Source organism: Ptychodera flava, chromosome 3 (assembly GCF_041260155.1).
Source record: "Ptychodera flava strain L36383 chromosome 3, AS_Pfla_20210202, whole genome shotgun sequence".
NCBI classification, from domain to species: Eukaryota; Metazoa; Hemichordata; class Enteropneusta; family Ptychoderidae; genus Ptychodera; species Ptychodera flava.
The window spans coordinates 21,160,135-21,175,552 of NC_091930.1; the positions used below are offsets into that span (position 1 = coordinate 21,160,135).

General features: G+C 38.8%; 1 protein-coding gene across 1 annotated transcript; it reads left to right on the forward strand.

Moving 5' to 3' along the window:
* The first annotated feature begins 1,559 nt into the window (after nt 1–1,559).
* On the forward strand, nt 1,560–14,248 carry LOC139125394 (Golgi-associated plant pathogenesis-related protein 1-like). The gene is made up of 5 exons (XM_070691483.1): nt 1,560–1,658; nt 2,247–2,460; nt 12,382–12,639; nt 13,163–13,243; nt 13,863–14,248. Exons 1-5 carry the CDS (start codon nt 1,581–1,583, stop codon nt 14,030–14,032), a joined length of 801 nt encoding a protein of 266 aa, XP_070547584.1. The 5' UTR covers nt 1,560–1,580; the 3' UTR covers nt 14,033–14,248.
* Nucleotides 14,249–15,418: the final 1,170 nt, after the last annotated feature.

Sequence of the window (15,418 nt, forward strand, 5' to 3'; positions counted from 1 at the left end):
TCTCCTGTTCTATATGTTCTAAATCCATTAAGCTTTGTCTCAGGCTCGGTATTTTTTATCTTTCTTGTCCTGTGAGATCTTACAGGCATATCTATCTGTCAGTTGGTCTGTCTGTCTACAATTCTCTCTCTCTCTCTCTCTCTCTCTCTCTCTCTCTCAGGTTTCAAATTTTCAACAGATAACTTCTCTTACAAACACAGTCATGGCTATTTCTACGGTAGTAAAGCTGAACAACGCTAGGGTTTACGTGGTTACGGCTAAAGGCAAGCACAATCTCACCCTGGCAGACGTTGAGTGCGCGTGCGACCTTATCATGTCGAATACATAAGTCGCCGATAACTGAACCATTGCGGTCATGGTGACATCGCAAGACTACGCTATTGTCATGTAGATATGTATATAGACAGATACATAAATAACATTCAAACATTATACACCCCTACAGACAGACAGACAGACAGACACAGACAGACACAGACACACAGACAAAAATATTATACATATACATATTATAATATATATATATATATATATATATATATATATATATATATATATATATATATATATATATATATATATATATATGTTTGTATACTATATACAGCTATAATTGTTAACTTAAATGAGGAGTATGGCTAGTATAAATTATTCAAGTCTCATAATAATAAGAGGGTAATGACCGGAAATCAGCGTAGAGATAGACCAGCTGATTGCAATTGCTGGGACAAGTGTGAATGCCCATTGAAAGGTAACTGTCAAGTCAAAGGTGTTGTTTACAAGGCCAAGGTATCAACGAGAGTCAGCAAGGAGGAAGTTTACATTGGCCTCACTGATAACACCTTCAACATGTACTACGCCAATCACGTGCAATCGTTACACAACAACTTGAACAAATAAAGAAATAGCATAACGCTGCTGAAGTTTATTTGGTCTTTAATAGACAAGGACCAGGTCTTAGGCGTTTTGTGGGTAATTATTGACAAAAATCGAGTTAAGGATTTTTAAGCAAGCGATTTAATACCTGTGTGTCAGATAAGCTACACATTATCAATGCTGAAAAATATACGCTGTTAAACAAACGCTCTGAGTTGGTTTCAAATATTATTAACACCACCTAGAAACAGAATGGTACGTCCTGGCCATATAAATAAGAGTGAAGAGCTAAGAATAATTTCCTTTTCGTCTAAAGATAAAAAGATGCTTGAAACATATGTAATATATATATATATATTATATATATATATATATATATATATATATATATATATATATATATATATATATATATATATATATATATATATCAATACCGTGGATTCAACTTCAACAATATTTCAAGGAACCTGGTACCCTGACAAGTTGTAATTGATCTATTGGACAAAAAATGTTGTACGGTAATTCCATTTTCCCAATTTTGCGTACGCTTTAAAATGATTGCAATATTTTGATGTCATGAGAGCGACATATTGTTACTATATGGTACTAATGGAATCTTCTTCACTTACTCATATATGTGGTTGTCCTGCTCGGATCACAGACATACATTTTGGAGCGATAACAGTTGTTGAAATCACCGCATGATGAGGCTGCAGCTGCTTGGTGTATTTGCAGTGGCGCTTTTAGCAAGCATTGTTCGAGGCTCTGTGATTAAAAAGGTAAGTTTTAGGAACTGTGAGTATTTGAAGTTTCTTTCATTAAAATTCAACAATATCCCGACAACGTTAATAATCTAGAGTTATCTGCTTACAAGAGAGAGAGAGAGAGAGAGAGAGAGAGAGAGAGAGAGAGAGAGAGAGAGAGAGAGAGAGAGAGAGAGAGAGAGAGACTATGTTTGCGCCAAGACGACAAGTAGTTTTTATTTCTTATGTTGGTTGTCGGCGATCTGATCATAACAATTACATGAATGCAGATAATAAGCTTGAGAAAAGCTTGAGAAAACCACATGCGTCGGAGCGCCTTTGATAGAAGCTTGAATGTACGTATTCTCAGATAGTCAATTACGAAATCCACATACATATCACTGTGAAGTTCATCATCTAGTTGGCAGGAGCTGTCATTTCCATATTTCTTTCTATGTGCTGAAGAGTTAGTTACAATGTATCGACATTGGCTGATACATGTTAAGCCAACTAAACCATGTTATGTATCGCAGCAAGTGTAATAGAGTCTGAGACTGGTGTCCGTCGTAGGGATTAACGAGGTATGTGAAAAAGTATTCAGCTGAATTGTTATTTCCACGGCAGGAATCTTCAGGCGCTGGAGAGTATGCACGACGCGCCCTTGGTGTGCGGGAGAGTTCTTACTGTGAACGGGTCCGAGGCGCAGACTATCCGTACATCTGCAACAACAATAGGAGGTGCCTGTATTGCCCCTGCAAAAATGTCGGGGGCTATGCTTGCCACGTCTGCAACGGGCTATACGAATGTTCCAAGGGGGAAGACGAAGAAGGTTGCGCAGGTAATTACTTTATCAAGGAAATGCACCTCGGGGACGCTATATTCGATTCCTCTCGCATTAAGGCTACTTTCTTGTCTATCGGCTTTTTTTTTATCTCGACCTGAAGCTTTTTAACTTTGAGTAATACAAATGCACCGTCACACAGCAAATGGAGAAAATAAATTTCCTCCAGCGAGTAAAAGATCACGATCACTTTGAACTTAAAGTTTTGGTATTGATATATTACTTAGTTTTTCTAGTACTGAATTTTGTACGTATACGGTGACCCCTTCTTGGACTGCTGATTTCGAAAGTGAATGTGTTTTTATTCAGTCTGCTATCAAAAGAGCAAACGCCCTATTACAGGTTGAGGTACAGATAACCCACTACCCATTGGAGCTATAAGGAGTAAATTGCCTTGCTCAACAAGGGCCGCACAACACCGTTATGCAGACTCGAACTCACCGTCCTCCGATAGTGAGGACTGTACCCTAACCACTGCTCCACGGTGCCTAACCAATATTGACAGAGTTTCAAAAAAGTCAAGTGTTTCAATTTGTTTGCGCGAACCACATATTCAGCTTGAGCGGAGATACCCTTATTTGCATATTTATATTAGAATTTCGTTCAAATGGAAGTGATGAGGGCGCTGTTCTACTTGACCGTTAGTGTGATTTTTCCTGTTTTTTGGGGGGCAATTTCAGCCCATTTTTTCCCAACAAACGATGTCAGAGACGTTTATATGGTCATATAAAGCAGTTAAGTTTGTGCCTATGAATTTTTATCGACTTCTACGGTTTACTTTTGGTGCTATGTGTGTATTGTCGATCTATGGCTCGCTAAACATAGGCCTACTTTTGGGCTGCCGCAACTACATGCCCAGCTGATTCTTGTGAATATTTTTACATAGTTAGACAGTCTAATCATTATTGAAGCCCCCTAACTTGGTTTTATTCTTGTTCATGCCCTGCAAATCACTGCTTTGGCCTCGTAGGTTGTACACCGTCCCGCCATCAGAGAAGACAAGATGGCCGCTTAGAGTGAAGAACGTGTTGCACTCCGCTGACGCCTTGCTCACGTTTACAAATTGTTTAGGCCCAAAGATTGCAACAATATCACATATTTTATTCTTGTCAATCCAACTTATGTTATATTTATATTTGATGCTTGGGTTACTATTTCGCGGTAGTCCTCGTAGGCATTGGCTCCCGATATTCCATTGGGTAACCGGAGAAGTCGGGCAGTTGCGAACTCGGCCATCGCCAGCGCCGGTGGTATGGTGCCGACCAACTCGGCCAGTGGGACTCGGCCAGGAGAAGTGTGCCACTCGCAACAAAGCAATATGATTGCATACGCATTCTCTTCACAGTTGAATATGCCAAACAATTTTAACTTTTTACTACCATAGTTTTTGTTATTTTGTCGGTTTAATACTACTACGAACATTCAGAAAACAACTCAAAGTCGAAGAGCTGCCACGTCCACCCTGCAAAACATGTACGGTCTGCCTCCGTGTTTCTGCAGATCGCGCGCGTACCGTATTAAAGTTCAGGCAAACATTATGCCATTTCTTCAGTAAAATTCATGGCTTGATGACTCTTAACTAAGTTGCTTCACCATCTCCTATGACTTTTGAACGAACTTCAAGTGTAACTATGACGAAGACTGCAAAACTCGCTACCACGATCGCGATACACCGCCATCTCTTCCTACCTCCATGGTATATCAATTATCATACGTGCGTTGAACTGTGATCTGTGAAGTTTGCAAACATTACGCTCATCTTATGAATGACATTTAGATCGCTTTCGTATATAACTTAAGTGAGACTTCAAAAAAAGAAACACTCATATGGAGCATATATTCTAATTGGGTGCATACTGTACTGGTATTCGGTCATTGTCAACTGTCAGTGTCTGTCTGTTTGGAGCTCAGGATGTGGTGGTCGGACATTCCCACGTCTGATTTTACTGACCCCTCAGCCTTTCAAGATAATAATGTCGTTGTGAGAGTGGATTTGAGTGACCGTGATTTGTCACAGTTTTCCTTTTCACTGGTAACGGGTAGTATATCACTGTCCAGTTATCATGTTTCAACTCGTCAATGTTGACTGAAGTCCGATAGCGTAAAGGCGAGTTTCGCCGTATTAACTCAGTGCATAGCGTTACATACGCTGTACACGCGTACACTGGGCTGTACGATCGGCCTTGTACGGTAACAGCGCATACATGGCATCGTGAAATCATGCCGCAAATATAGGCGCACTGTCAGAAATTCACGAAACTTGTCACAAGCGTTGTTCAATAGCAAGTGGTTTGACACAACAAGTATTATTTTTGTTCAAGACCTGTTGTAACCTCCACAAATGTAATAATCTCCACAAATGTAATATCAACCACAATTGTAAAAAATCAACCACAAATGTAATAAAATAGTCAACCATAAATGTAACAACCGGCAACCACAAATGTAATAAACAAATTAACCATAAATGTAATAAAACTCAACCATAAATGTAATAAACTTGAACTTGCATATGTGATCATTTGTTTATCAATGCCCTGAGTAAATAATAACTTTAATAAGACTAGTGTAATGTTATTGCATACTTTCCTGAAACTAGGTTTCCTTTCCGAAACACAGAATAGAATACTTTGAGAACGCTATCAGAAAACGGCGAGGTACTGATCAAACCGTTAGATAATGGAAGTGGAACAGCAGTTCTAGACACTGATAATTACATAATAAGGAAGCGTCAAAATAACTCGTCAACCAGTGATACCACACAAAGTTTATGACAGATGACTAAGAACAAATAACAGAGAAATATAAAACCTTATGACAGAAACTTACGACACAAAACATGTTGACGAGAACATATATTTTAAAAAAACAATACGAACACTACCTTGAACACAGTAGAACAAAATTAGACATCCTGGCATCCCTAGTGAAGGAACAAACTTCAAGTGGGACAACATAGGAATACAGACAATCTATCGATTATTCCACACAATTTATCCACTGAAGACGAATTTGAGGCAATTGATTAAGAAAGTACGGCAATTTTCGAAAAAACGGCGTTAAAGGATCGTAGTGTTACACAGTCTCCTTCACTCTGGAGTAGAGACTGCACTGACGTTCAGATTACAGCTGTGTCTCGCCATGGCCAATCAGTTTTGTACACAAAATAGGGAAACGTAAAATGCACTTTCAAATATGCAAAACACACTAAATGCAAACAATTAAGATATGAATAATATGTGGAGTTGCCTTCCTTATTACATAGATCAATATTAAGGGCTAATTCCTCAATTGCAACGACAAAATAGATTTATTACATTTATGGTTGATAAGTATTACATTTATGGGTGATTTTTTTATTACATTTATGGTTACCATTTATTACATTTGTGGTTGGTGTTTTTATTACATTTATGGTTGATTTTTGTTACATTTATGGGCGATATTACATTTATGGGTGCATTTTATTACAATTGTGGTTGATATTACATTTGTGGAGATTATTACATTTGTGGAGGTTACACCTGTATCAGTGTGTTTCGGGTCACAGTCTAAAAATAGCACACAGCTGAGAGGTATAAACCATCATTGCAACGTACGAATTCAGTTGTCAATTATCATTAGTATTTATTTCTATCATACATAGATACGATGAAATTACTCTCAAAAGTGTACATTACCTCATAGCATGTTCAATTTCGCATTAAATAATCATATTTGTGAGCTTTCGAGCCCATTTTCACGACCAAGTCGCTCGAACGACGTGTATTCCGGCATATTGCTTGTTTACATTCAGAACGAGGCTCTGCAGCCTATTGAATTATGCAAATTTCTATACGTCCGCTCAAGCTGTATTGCGATCTCGCGTTTACACTATAAAGCGGCTGATTCGGCCACCTGTTATGAATCTCTTTACAAAATTCTATCCTAGCCATAATATATAATATGCAATGTGACGTGTTTTTTCGCACATTTTAGAGAAGCATCTGACTTTGGCTATTTATCAAATGCACTGAATGAGTCGTCGGCTTGTTGATAAGGCGTTATTCAAAAGCAAATACCGGGACTCTCAGGTTCGGAATTGCTGACTGCATAATACTATTATAGCCGAGGTATTTACCGTTCAGAGCATCAAGAGCAACAACGAATCGTACGATGTGCGCGTATCAGACATAGCGTCAACCCTGGTATTTCGCGCATAGCCGTATATAACTCTACACCTTCAATTGTTTTATTTGAATTCGAGTCGAACTGGTACGTAGGATAGTTTGTCATCTTTTCGCGGCCACTTAAAGCACAATTGAAATTACGAGACTTCTTATTTCCAAAATAAAGTAAACTATTGATGCTTCAAAGGATTTTGAATTTACCAGAACTTGGTAGTAATGTATGAGTAGCATCGCACTCATTTGACCCAGACTTAATGTCGGTCGTTACTAAGTATTGATAGGGCTACTCGGGATATTAAATTTCGTGTTTTGTACACAACAGCGCAACTCCCTTCATGTTTTAGGGGGATTTCAATTCAGTTCTGACTATAAAATCCTTATTTATTATTTATTCATGAACATGATGATTTGTCAGACCAACTTGATAAATATGTAAAACAATAATTGGAATCTAATTCCCCTTCACATTTACAAGAGGTCCACATGTCTCATCTTCCTTTCACAATGCGACTTTGTGGTGTATTGATAGACTCTCCACAGTCGCTGTGCCTTGTTTTGTGCGCGCCAACGATGGGCCTACATTCGAAGGCTACGCTATGCAGATGTGAACACGCGCTGCAAGACACAGCGACTGTCAGTTCTTGCAAGGATATGAATATTCATAAGGGTAGTGACGTCAAAAGTTGGCTGGTCCCCGCCTCAGTTTGGCTGGTCCCCGCCTCAGTGACAAGCACAAAGAGGCAGGTAACGGAAAACCGCCATGTATCGAATTACGAAATCTGATTGGTTGAATCATGGGGCGCTGTCATTGGATGTTCAATTTTACTTGGAAGTAAAGCTAAAATTATCACAGTTTCATGATGCGAACGTAACGTGGCTAGAATTTAACAAAGGATTTAATTACCATTCTTACAAGTTTCGAAATATTGGCAGCTACCAGATTAGACTGAAAAGCACGCCACAAAAAATGATACACTATGTGCGGGCATGCGCAATTAACAACTTCCGGGAGACCAAAAACTGTCTCATCTCAAAATGGCCGTTTGCCGGTATCTGCGTCTTACTACGTGCTGCGTCTAGTCAAGTCACGTGAGACGCAGTGATCAGCGAACGCCTCAGTGACAAGCACAAAGAGGCAGGTAATGGGAAACCGCCATGTATCGAATTACGAAATCTGATTGGTCAAATCATGGGGCGCTGTCATTGGCTGTTCAATTTTACTCCGAAGTAAAGCTTAAATTATCACAGCGAACGTGGCTAGAATTTAATCAAGGATTTCAAGACGCAACTCAAGAAATATCTACTAGACATGAATTGACAATACATAGTCTCACTTATTTTCGACTCTGTACTCCCTTTACCTTGACTTTTATTTCCATGCAATTTTTTTTTTCTCCCTGCCACTCGATGTATTTCTGTTGTGTGCTTGTTTCATTTATTTATCTTAAATGCTTCGTCACTTTAAAGTCATGTTGTATTATTCCTCATTATCAGTATATTTGGGCCATGGACTTGACTAGTTTGTAAGAACTATTTCCATGGTCCTCACCAGGGATGTTAAAACATTTTGATGACAAACACTGTTGTAACTTGCTATTACCATTTTTTATTTCTATTCTTTCACTGTATGATGTGTCTTGTAACCTTTCCCCTGGTGAAATAAAACAAATTCAAAAATTCAAATTCAAAGATTTAATTAACATTCTTACAAATTTTGAAATATTGGCAGGTACCAGACTAGACTAAAAAGCACGCGATAAAAAATGATGCACTATGTGCGGACATGCGCAATTAACAACTTCCGGGAGACCAAAAACTGTCTCATTTCAAAATGGTGGTTTGCCTGTATTTGCGTCTTACTACATGCTGCGTCTAGCTAGTCACGTGAGACGCAGTAATCAGCGAACGTCAAAAGAAACACCTATCTAACTGGACGGAGAGAATATATACTAGTAGCCGGTAGACCTATATACGCGGTATGTTTTTGTTTTTAATTTTTAATTTTATTTGGCAATGCTACCTGTCATTTTTGTTTGTGGAGTTCTATAAAGTACCCGGATCAGGCAGAAATCCGACCGGTCGCTTGCAAGAACGTCCAGACCCTGGGATTTGCGTCGCGTCTCTGAAGGGCGCGCGCGTGTTCCAACAGGGGAGAATGTGAATCGCAGGGTCTCTGCCAGACTAGTGTACTGTGTGTAGTAGTATTTTTTATTCCTGCCGTGCTTTGTCTCTCTGGTGATTTCCTTCAGTAAAAAGTTCTTGGTGGTACATCTTCACATTGAATTGCTTCAGGGAGGTATTCTTGTCATTTTTTTCTAACTAAAGATGTCTTAGACATTCTATTGGTATTTTAGGGATGTTTTTACTTGTGGATCGGAAAGTCCTTTGTGATTGTAATTTTCATGTATTATAGATGAAGGAATCTGCCAAGGACTATAATAAGATTTAGGATGTGTTTATTGTTGGAATTAAGGTAGTATTCATCTCGAAAGTGAAAAACTTAAACTTTTGCTCTAACTTTCCTCAAGGAATCTTTCAATCATTCTCTTCAAAATCAAGAATAAAAATAGGGAGTCACCGTGCACATTTTGATACTAGAGAAACAAATTATCCAAGATTTACCGATATTAGAAATTCAAAATGGCCGCTATCCCTGTGTTAACTCTATGGAGAAAAATAAAAATTTTCGAATTTCTAAAAATTAAGCCGGTAAAAAGTTTTCTTTCACCGAGAGCTTTAAAATGAACCCCCACATGTGGTATATCAGAAGAGAATTGTAACAGTTTAAGAGTCCGAATGTTTGTCACCGAGGTGCGTTCTACCTTAAGGGACTTTCCAGAATTTGTCATTGTTACAAATGTATATTTAGACCATGAGTACACTATATAGCCATACATGTGGTTGTCTATTACAACCTTAATGCCAAACAAAAGTACCATCACATGTATGGTATAGTAGGCTACTTAGCCATATGATGATCCTGAAAGTAGTTCCGGCAGTGGTATTGTGTTGCAAATGTTGACATAGAGACTAATCCTCTGATAACCAAGTAGGGAAGTGGGGTATTCTTAAGTAAATGGAGTTTTCCCGTAAGAAATATACATATATGTCTGTAACTCAGTAACCACAAGTGCTACACCATTCATATTTGGTATGATGGGAAACCTTATGACGCAACTGACCCAAGCGCGATCATAAAGCCACAGAAATGCTGCGTAATCACAGCTATAATTTGATGTGACCACGTTTATGTGGTTTTATATCCGGAGACCTTGTGTTTTAAAAAAAGAGTCATCAAATGCAAATACAGGACCTGGGTACTTGATAGTGTTGGGATTCGGTTGTGCCTGGACAATAGGCATGAGTGAGGTTTTTGGATTAGCCTGGCTCTCACGTTATATCAGATCACTTTGTTGTAAATCGTGGTTACATTTACGCCATAAATGCACCCTCATTTACAGGTAGTCAAGCTTCAGCGCTATTTTTATTTACACGCGCAATGACGGCATCGGGTATTTGGAAGAACACGTCTAATTCCGAATCTACTTTTGTACTTTGAAGTGCCCAAATATGGGAAATCGCGGGCACGTTTTTGATCTAGCGCAGGCTTTGTGTACGAATGGAACGTTTGAGGAAAACAGCGCGAGCAGTGGCAGAATCATGATGATGCAAGTAGCCCTGAAATTTTCTAGACTACTTGCATTCTGTCACTTCTCGCGTTGTTATCCGCAATTTAATTTTCCATTCGTGAACAAAGCCTGCGTTAGATCAGAAAAAAGCCTCCTCATTCCGATCGTAGTGGCCACAGTGAATCTTGTCACTCGCCAGGTGACACCCAGTGTAAATTTAGCGCATACTGATCGTCTCCGGCAACAAGACCCTTGAGACCCTCGAGGGTCTATGGGATAATCAAGTCGAGTGCGATCACGTGATGTTATATGAGCCAAGCCGTCAGCCATCACTTTCGCTCAGCTTCAAGTACATGGCGATTTCATCATTTGACATGGTTGTAAACTTCATAATATTTCTTTCCATCGAATTTCTTCTGATAATCATATCTTGCTGCCGATTCAAAGTTTTTGACGACAGTTTACGACAAAACGTAGACTTGCTCCGAGTCTATAGGCATACAGGTACCAAAACAAAAATTGAAGGTCTAAACATCAGTAGACCGTCCCGCTAAGTGCATGGTAGGCTGTTGCGTAGGATCGTGGGGTGAACGTCCCTTGGCCAGCTAGTAACTCAGCTGCCGAGGAAAACCAAGCGACTGGGGGCCAGTCTAGACGCTGTTTTTCTTCTAACACCCGGTCTGTTGGTATTTGTACTAGTACATTGCCATTGGAGTTCTCCAGATGAAAAATGTCGCCATTATCTACCAATCCACGACTGGATGATTTAATCGCTTTTACGGGAAAACTATACTCATTTGGTGATCATAATTTTTGATATTGCACGCATTTTTATCTCCAAAACTTTGCAGAAATTTATTTTGATTATACTTGTCATTCCTTAAGGTATACGGGCCCGAGCGCGCTCGCCGGCCCTTTCCATCGGAAAACCCCGGCCCGGCTCGAGGGCCTTGGAGATTATTACAGTTTTATGCATGCTAAGGGTGGGCAAACATACACAGGCAATATTTGTCACCACTAGTTTGGAACACGCGGAGCTGAATAATTCAGCGGGCAACTTGAACGGTCGTATTTGACCAAACTATTCCGACATGACAACAGAGCAGCAAGATGTCACTTGTCAAAGGGTTGGCGAGGAGAAGTCGGGATATGTAGAGAATTAAGAGACATTTTTTATGAAAACAAAACAGCTCTCAGCTTTCTTTACCGGTCAAAAGAGTCAAAGTCCTTAACGTACTGAAAAACAGGACATCTACGTATAAGAAGCACATTAGAGTTTAAAGTTAAGGGACAAAGTCGCCCACTGAATACTGAATGAATGGGTGACCATGCATATATTTGACTCCACACTAGACAAAATGCTTGATATGCGCTTAGCATATTTACGTATATTGATGTATATGGAACAGAATACTAATTGCATATGCAGCGTATATCTTTGTATATGGAACATTCCAATACGTTGATATGCGTAGCGTATTTCTATGCAGATCATGAGTATTCGTAATGCAGATCTTTGCAAACTAAGTGTACACTGTAGTTTTGCATTAGCATACGTGCTGTATACTGACCGTATTTGACACATGTACAGAATCAGTATATGTGTATATATTGTTGTATATCCAGCAATTTGCCGCCAGTTTTAGACACGATACATGAACCAACGCGAGAATGAATAAATGGTCATGACTATTAATTCTTTCTCGCGATGGTGTCTCAAACCGGGGTCGAATATATGCATGGTCACCCATTCATTCAGTATCTTTCAACATGTCAAACAATATAAGTAGCATTTGTATCAAACAAAGTTCATGAAAAATGGCCGACTTTTTCCCTTTAATGTGACATTGGCGGGCATTAGGTACTTGGTCCTAAAACAAATGGGACACATATATAGGCGTGCTTTTACTGTTACAAGCAAACCAGGCCTGCCATACCCCACACGTACGCCATTTAAAGTACATATCGCTCCTTCGTCAGTTTTACAGCCACTGTTACTCAAGTGAGTTAGATTAATCGTGGTTTGCTTTATAGAAGTACACGTGGTGTACTTTTACGAAAGCATCTGTTAACAAGTCTCTTTCAGTCATCATTGACAACTTCTTGTCGTTTTGTTGCAGAACAGTACAGTACAGCCAATGGGCAGTGTACCGCCCCTTCTCAAAATAAAATCGGCGAGAACGCCACCGCCTTCGACTCGCAGATGCTTGAAGCTCACAACTACTTCAGATGCCTTCATGCCGCTCCCTCGATGAGGACCTCTGCAGTAATGAAAAGACGAGCGGATATTGCTGTTGGAAACATACACGACTCATGCAAATACACCTTCGGGGGACAGAATTCGGTCCTGATTCCAACGCCCATAGCTGATGCTACAGGTAATTCAAAGAAACAAATGCCCGTTTTGATTTGTCGTATTAAGTACTTAGGATCTCCTCGTACTGTACGAGGAACTGTACTTTTCATTCCCATTTTCAATATTTCTTTTTGTAGCAACGTTTCAAAGTCGATGCTGAAGTACTATATCCTGGTCAAAACCATTAACGGATAGAACCCAGTTATAAGTGTGTACCTTGATTAACTATACTCACATTCACTGATCGAATCATCAAACTACTTAAACTTCAAATTTCTGACTTTAAAACGCAAGCCTCTGATTAAATTTATATAAAAAATCACTGTCCATGGGGTGGTGGGCTGAGTGTTAAACCACCGTCACCAAAATGCTGCAATGCCCGGTGAACTACGAACGAATCATTCGGTGATTACGAATGGTCATTTTGATAAACGTTTGTGACTTAAGTGTCCGAATATTTAACGTTAGTCTCTTTAAAATGACCAGTAAAGTGCTAGAAGAAAAGTTGAAGGTATCAAATGTCATATTGTAAATTGTCTTTCTAGGGTTCGGCCTGACCAAGCTGTGGTATGATGAGATCAAAGACTACATGTATGACGACTACACACAAAACACAGGAATTGTTGGTGAGTTATTCTAGCCTCCAATAAACTAACAAGCAAAATGCTTACGTCACGACCGATTTCGGGTCATGCGTGCCACCACGATCACATTTTTGCCACTCAATCTGAACCCATCACGTGTGCACGTACGTCATGAGTTGCAGTCAAAATCTGATTAAAAAAACATAAGAGACGCTAAAATTTTCGCAGCTCTCTCCTCTTATAGTAACTGTATATTGATTGAGATTGTCGTTTTATTATATTTAGTTGCTCCATATTTCATAGGAAAATTGTTCAAACTTTCGGACAAACCACATCCAGCCATAACCGTAGACTTATTATCAGCCTCGAGGTTTGACCAGAAATTTTTTTTCTCACTGTCTATCTGTGTTACTACAACAAGTGTTCCGACAACAGTGCCATTACAGAAACAGTTAGTTGTACCAATAGGCGACATTACAACAAAATCTAACACTTACATGTCCTTCTTAAAACCATTTGACAATGACTCATTAAATTTTCGTTCAACAAAAAAACTATTGTAAATGCCAACTTGCCCTTATTGTCGCGGTTACTTAAAAGTGACCGTATTCAAGCTTTTAAAGAATGAATATATAACTGACTCTATTAAATTCGTCATCAGCTCATTTTACCCAAGTGGTGTGGTTTGCGAGTGTCGACCTTGGCTGTGCCTACGTTGAGGGCATTAACGGCATCACACAGGTAACGTGCATGTACGATCCTCCCGGAAATATCAACGTCGAAGCTTACAAGGCGAATGTGAAACGACCAATCGGGCAACATTTCCATTAATAGCCCAAAATTCTGGTTTCGTAGAGTTTAATTAGTTGTTTGAACTTTTCAGCCAAAGAATTATGCTATGACGCAGCAACGATGGTTAGCATTAATATCTTGATAACGATTTCTTGTGGCAAATCCAAATCACAGCGTTCAAATTTGCTGTTATAAAACCCTTTCAATTGCTAGAACGTTATTCATGCTTCACATTCTAAATCTTGCGTTATTATAAAAGCAACCAATCAATGAATGGTTCTAGCATCTATGAAATAATAAAATGCTATAGTTAGCAAAACTATCGTTTGTATTGTTCATTCTTAAAAAGAGCATTCTCTCTATCAGTTGCATTTTGTGCAAACACCTTTTCTTTAAACTCTGAGTAGCTTTCTTGCATGTAGTACACTTAGACACATAGATACATGTAAAAATGTATAATACATGTATAACAACATGTATAACTACATACATACATACATACATACATACATACATACATACATACATACATACATACATACATACATACATACATACATACATACATACATACATACATACATACATACATACATACATACATACATACATACATACATACATACATAAATACATACGAACGCGGGGGGTCTGTTACCATGCAAGTACTTTAAGAGAACAGATACCGCACAGTTTGTCACAATTCTAGTGTGCTACTGTCCTTTTGCAGTAAATACGATCGGCGGAGTTGAGCTTCTGTAATTTTTGCGTGTCTCAACATATGGCTGCAGACGATAATATTTGTTTTACGTAAAATGCAAGTACAGTGAGGAAAAAGGGCAACTGGTTATATCAGCGCATTCAACATAGCCAACTTTATGTATGAGCGCCCTCAACAGGAGTGTTACTAAAAACCACTTTTAAGGCTTTTTGTTCTATACCAAGTGAGTTAGGCTCATCTATAGTCACAGTGATTTGGTGATACGTTACTTGTAATGAAAATTAATGCCAGTCTTTCCTGTAAGGTATAATCTACATATCAATCATACTATCTATGAGTTCTACATATTTTACGGATGGTTACAAAACCAAAAACAAACTACCCTCGGAAAAAAGCCAACAACTATATTTTGCATCAATCTTCCAGGTTGAAGATATCCTAATGCTTTGTTTTATCACACTTTAATTATTGCTCGCTTGTGTAGAATTTTTATGAAAGTGCTGATATAGCAAAATTTGAGCTTATACAATATTGGGCTTTGAAATTTGTTAATAACGATTTATCTTGAAGCCATAGTTTACCGTATTACAAACGGCTGCCTTAGCGAAACTTAAACCAAGAAAGCGAGCTATCATCATCGAAGTTTTCTAAATTGTAAAACCGTGTTTTGCTTATTATAGTAGCGCATTTAGAAGGTGTGACCT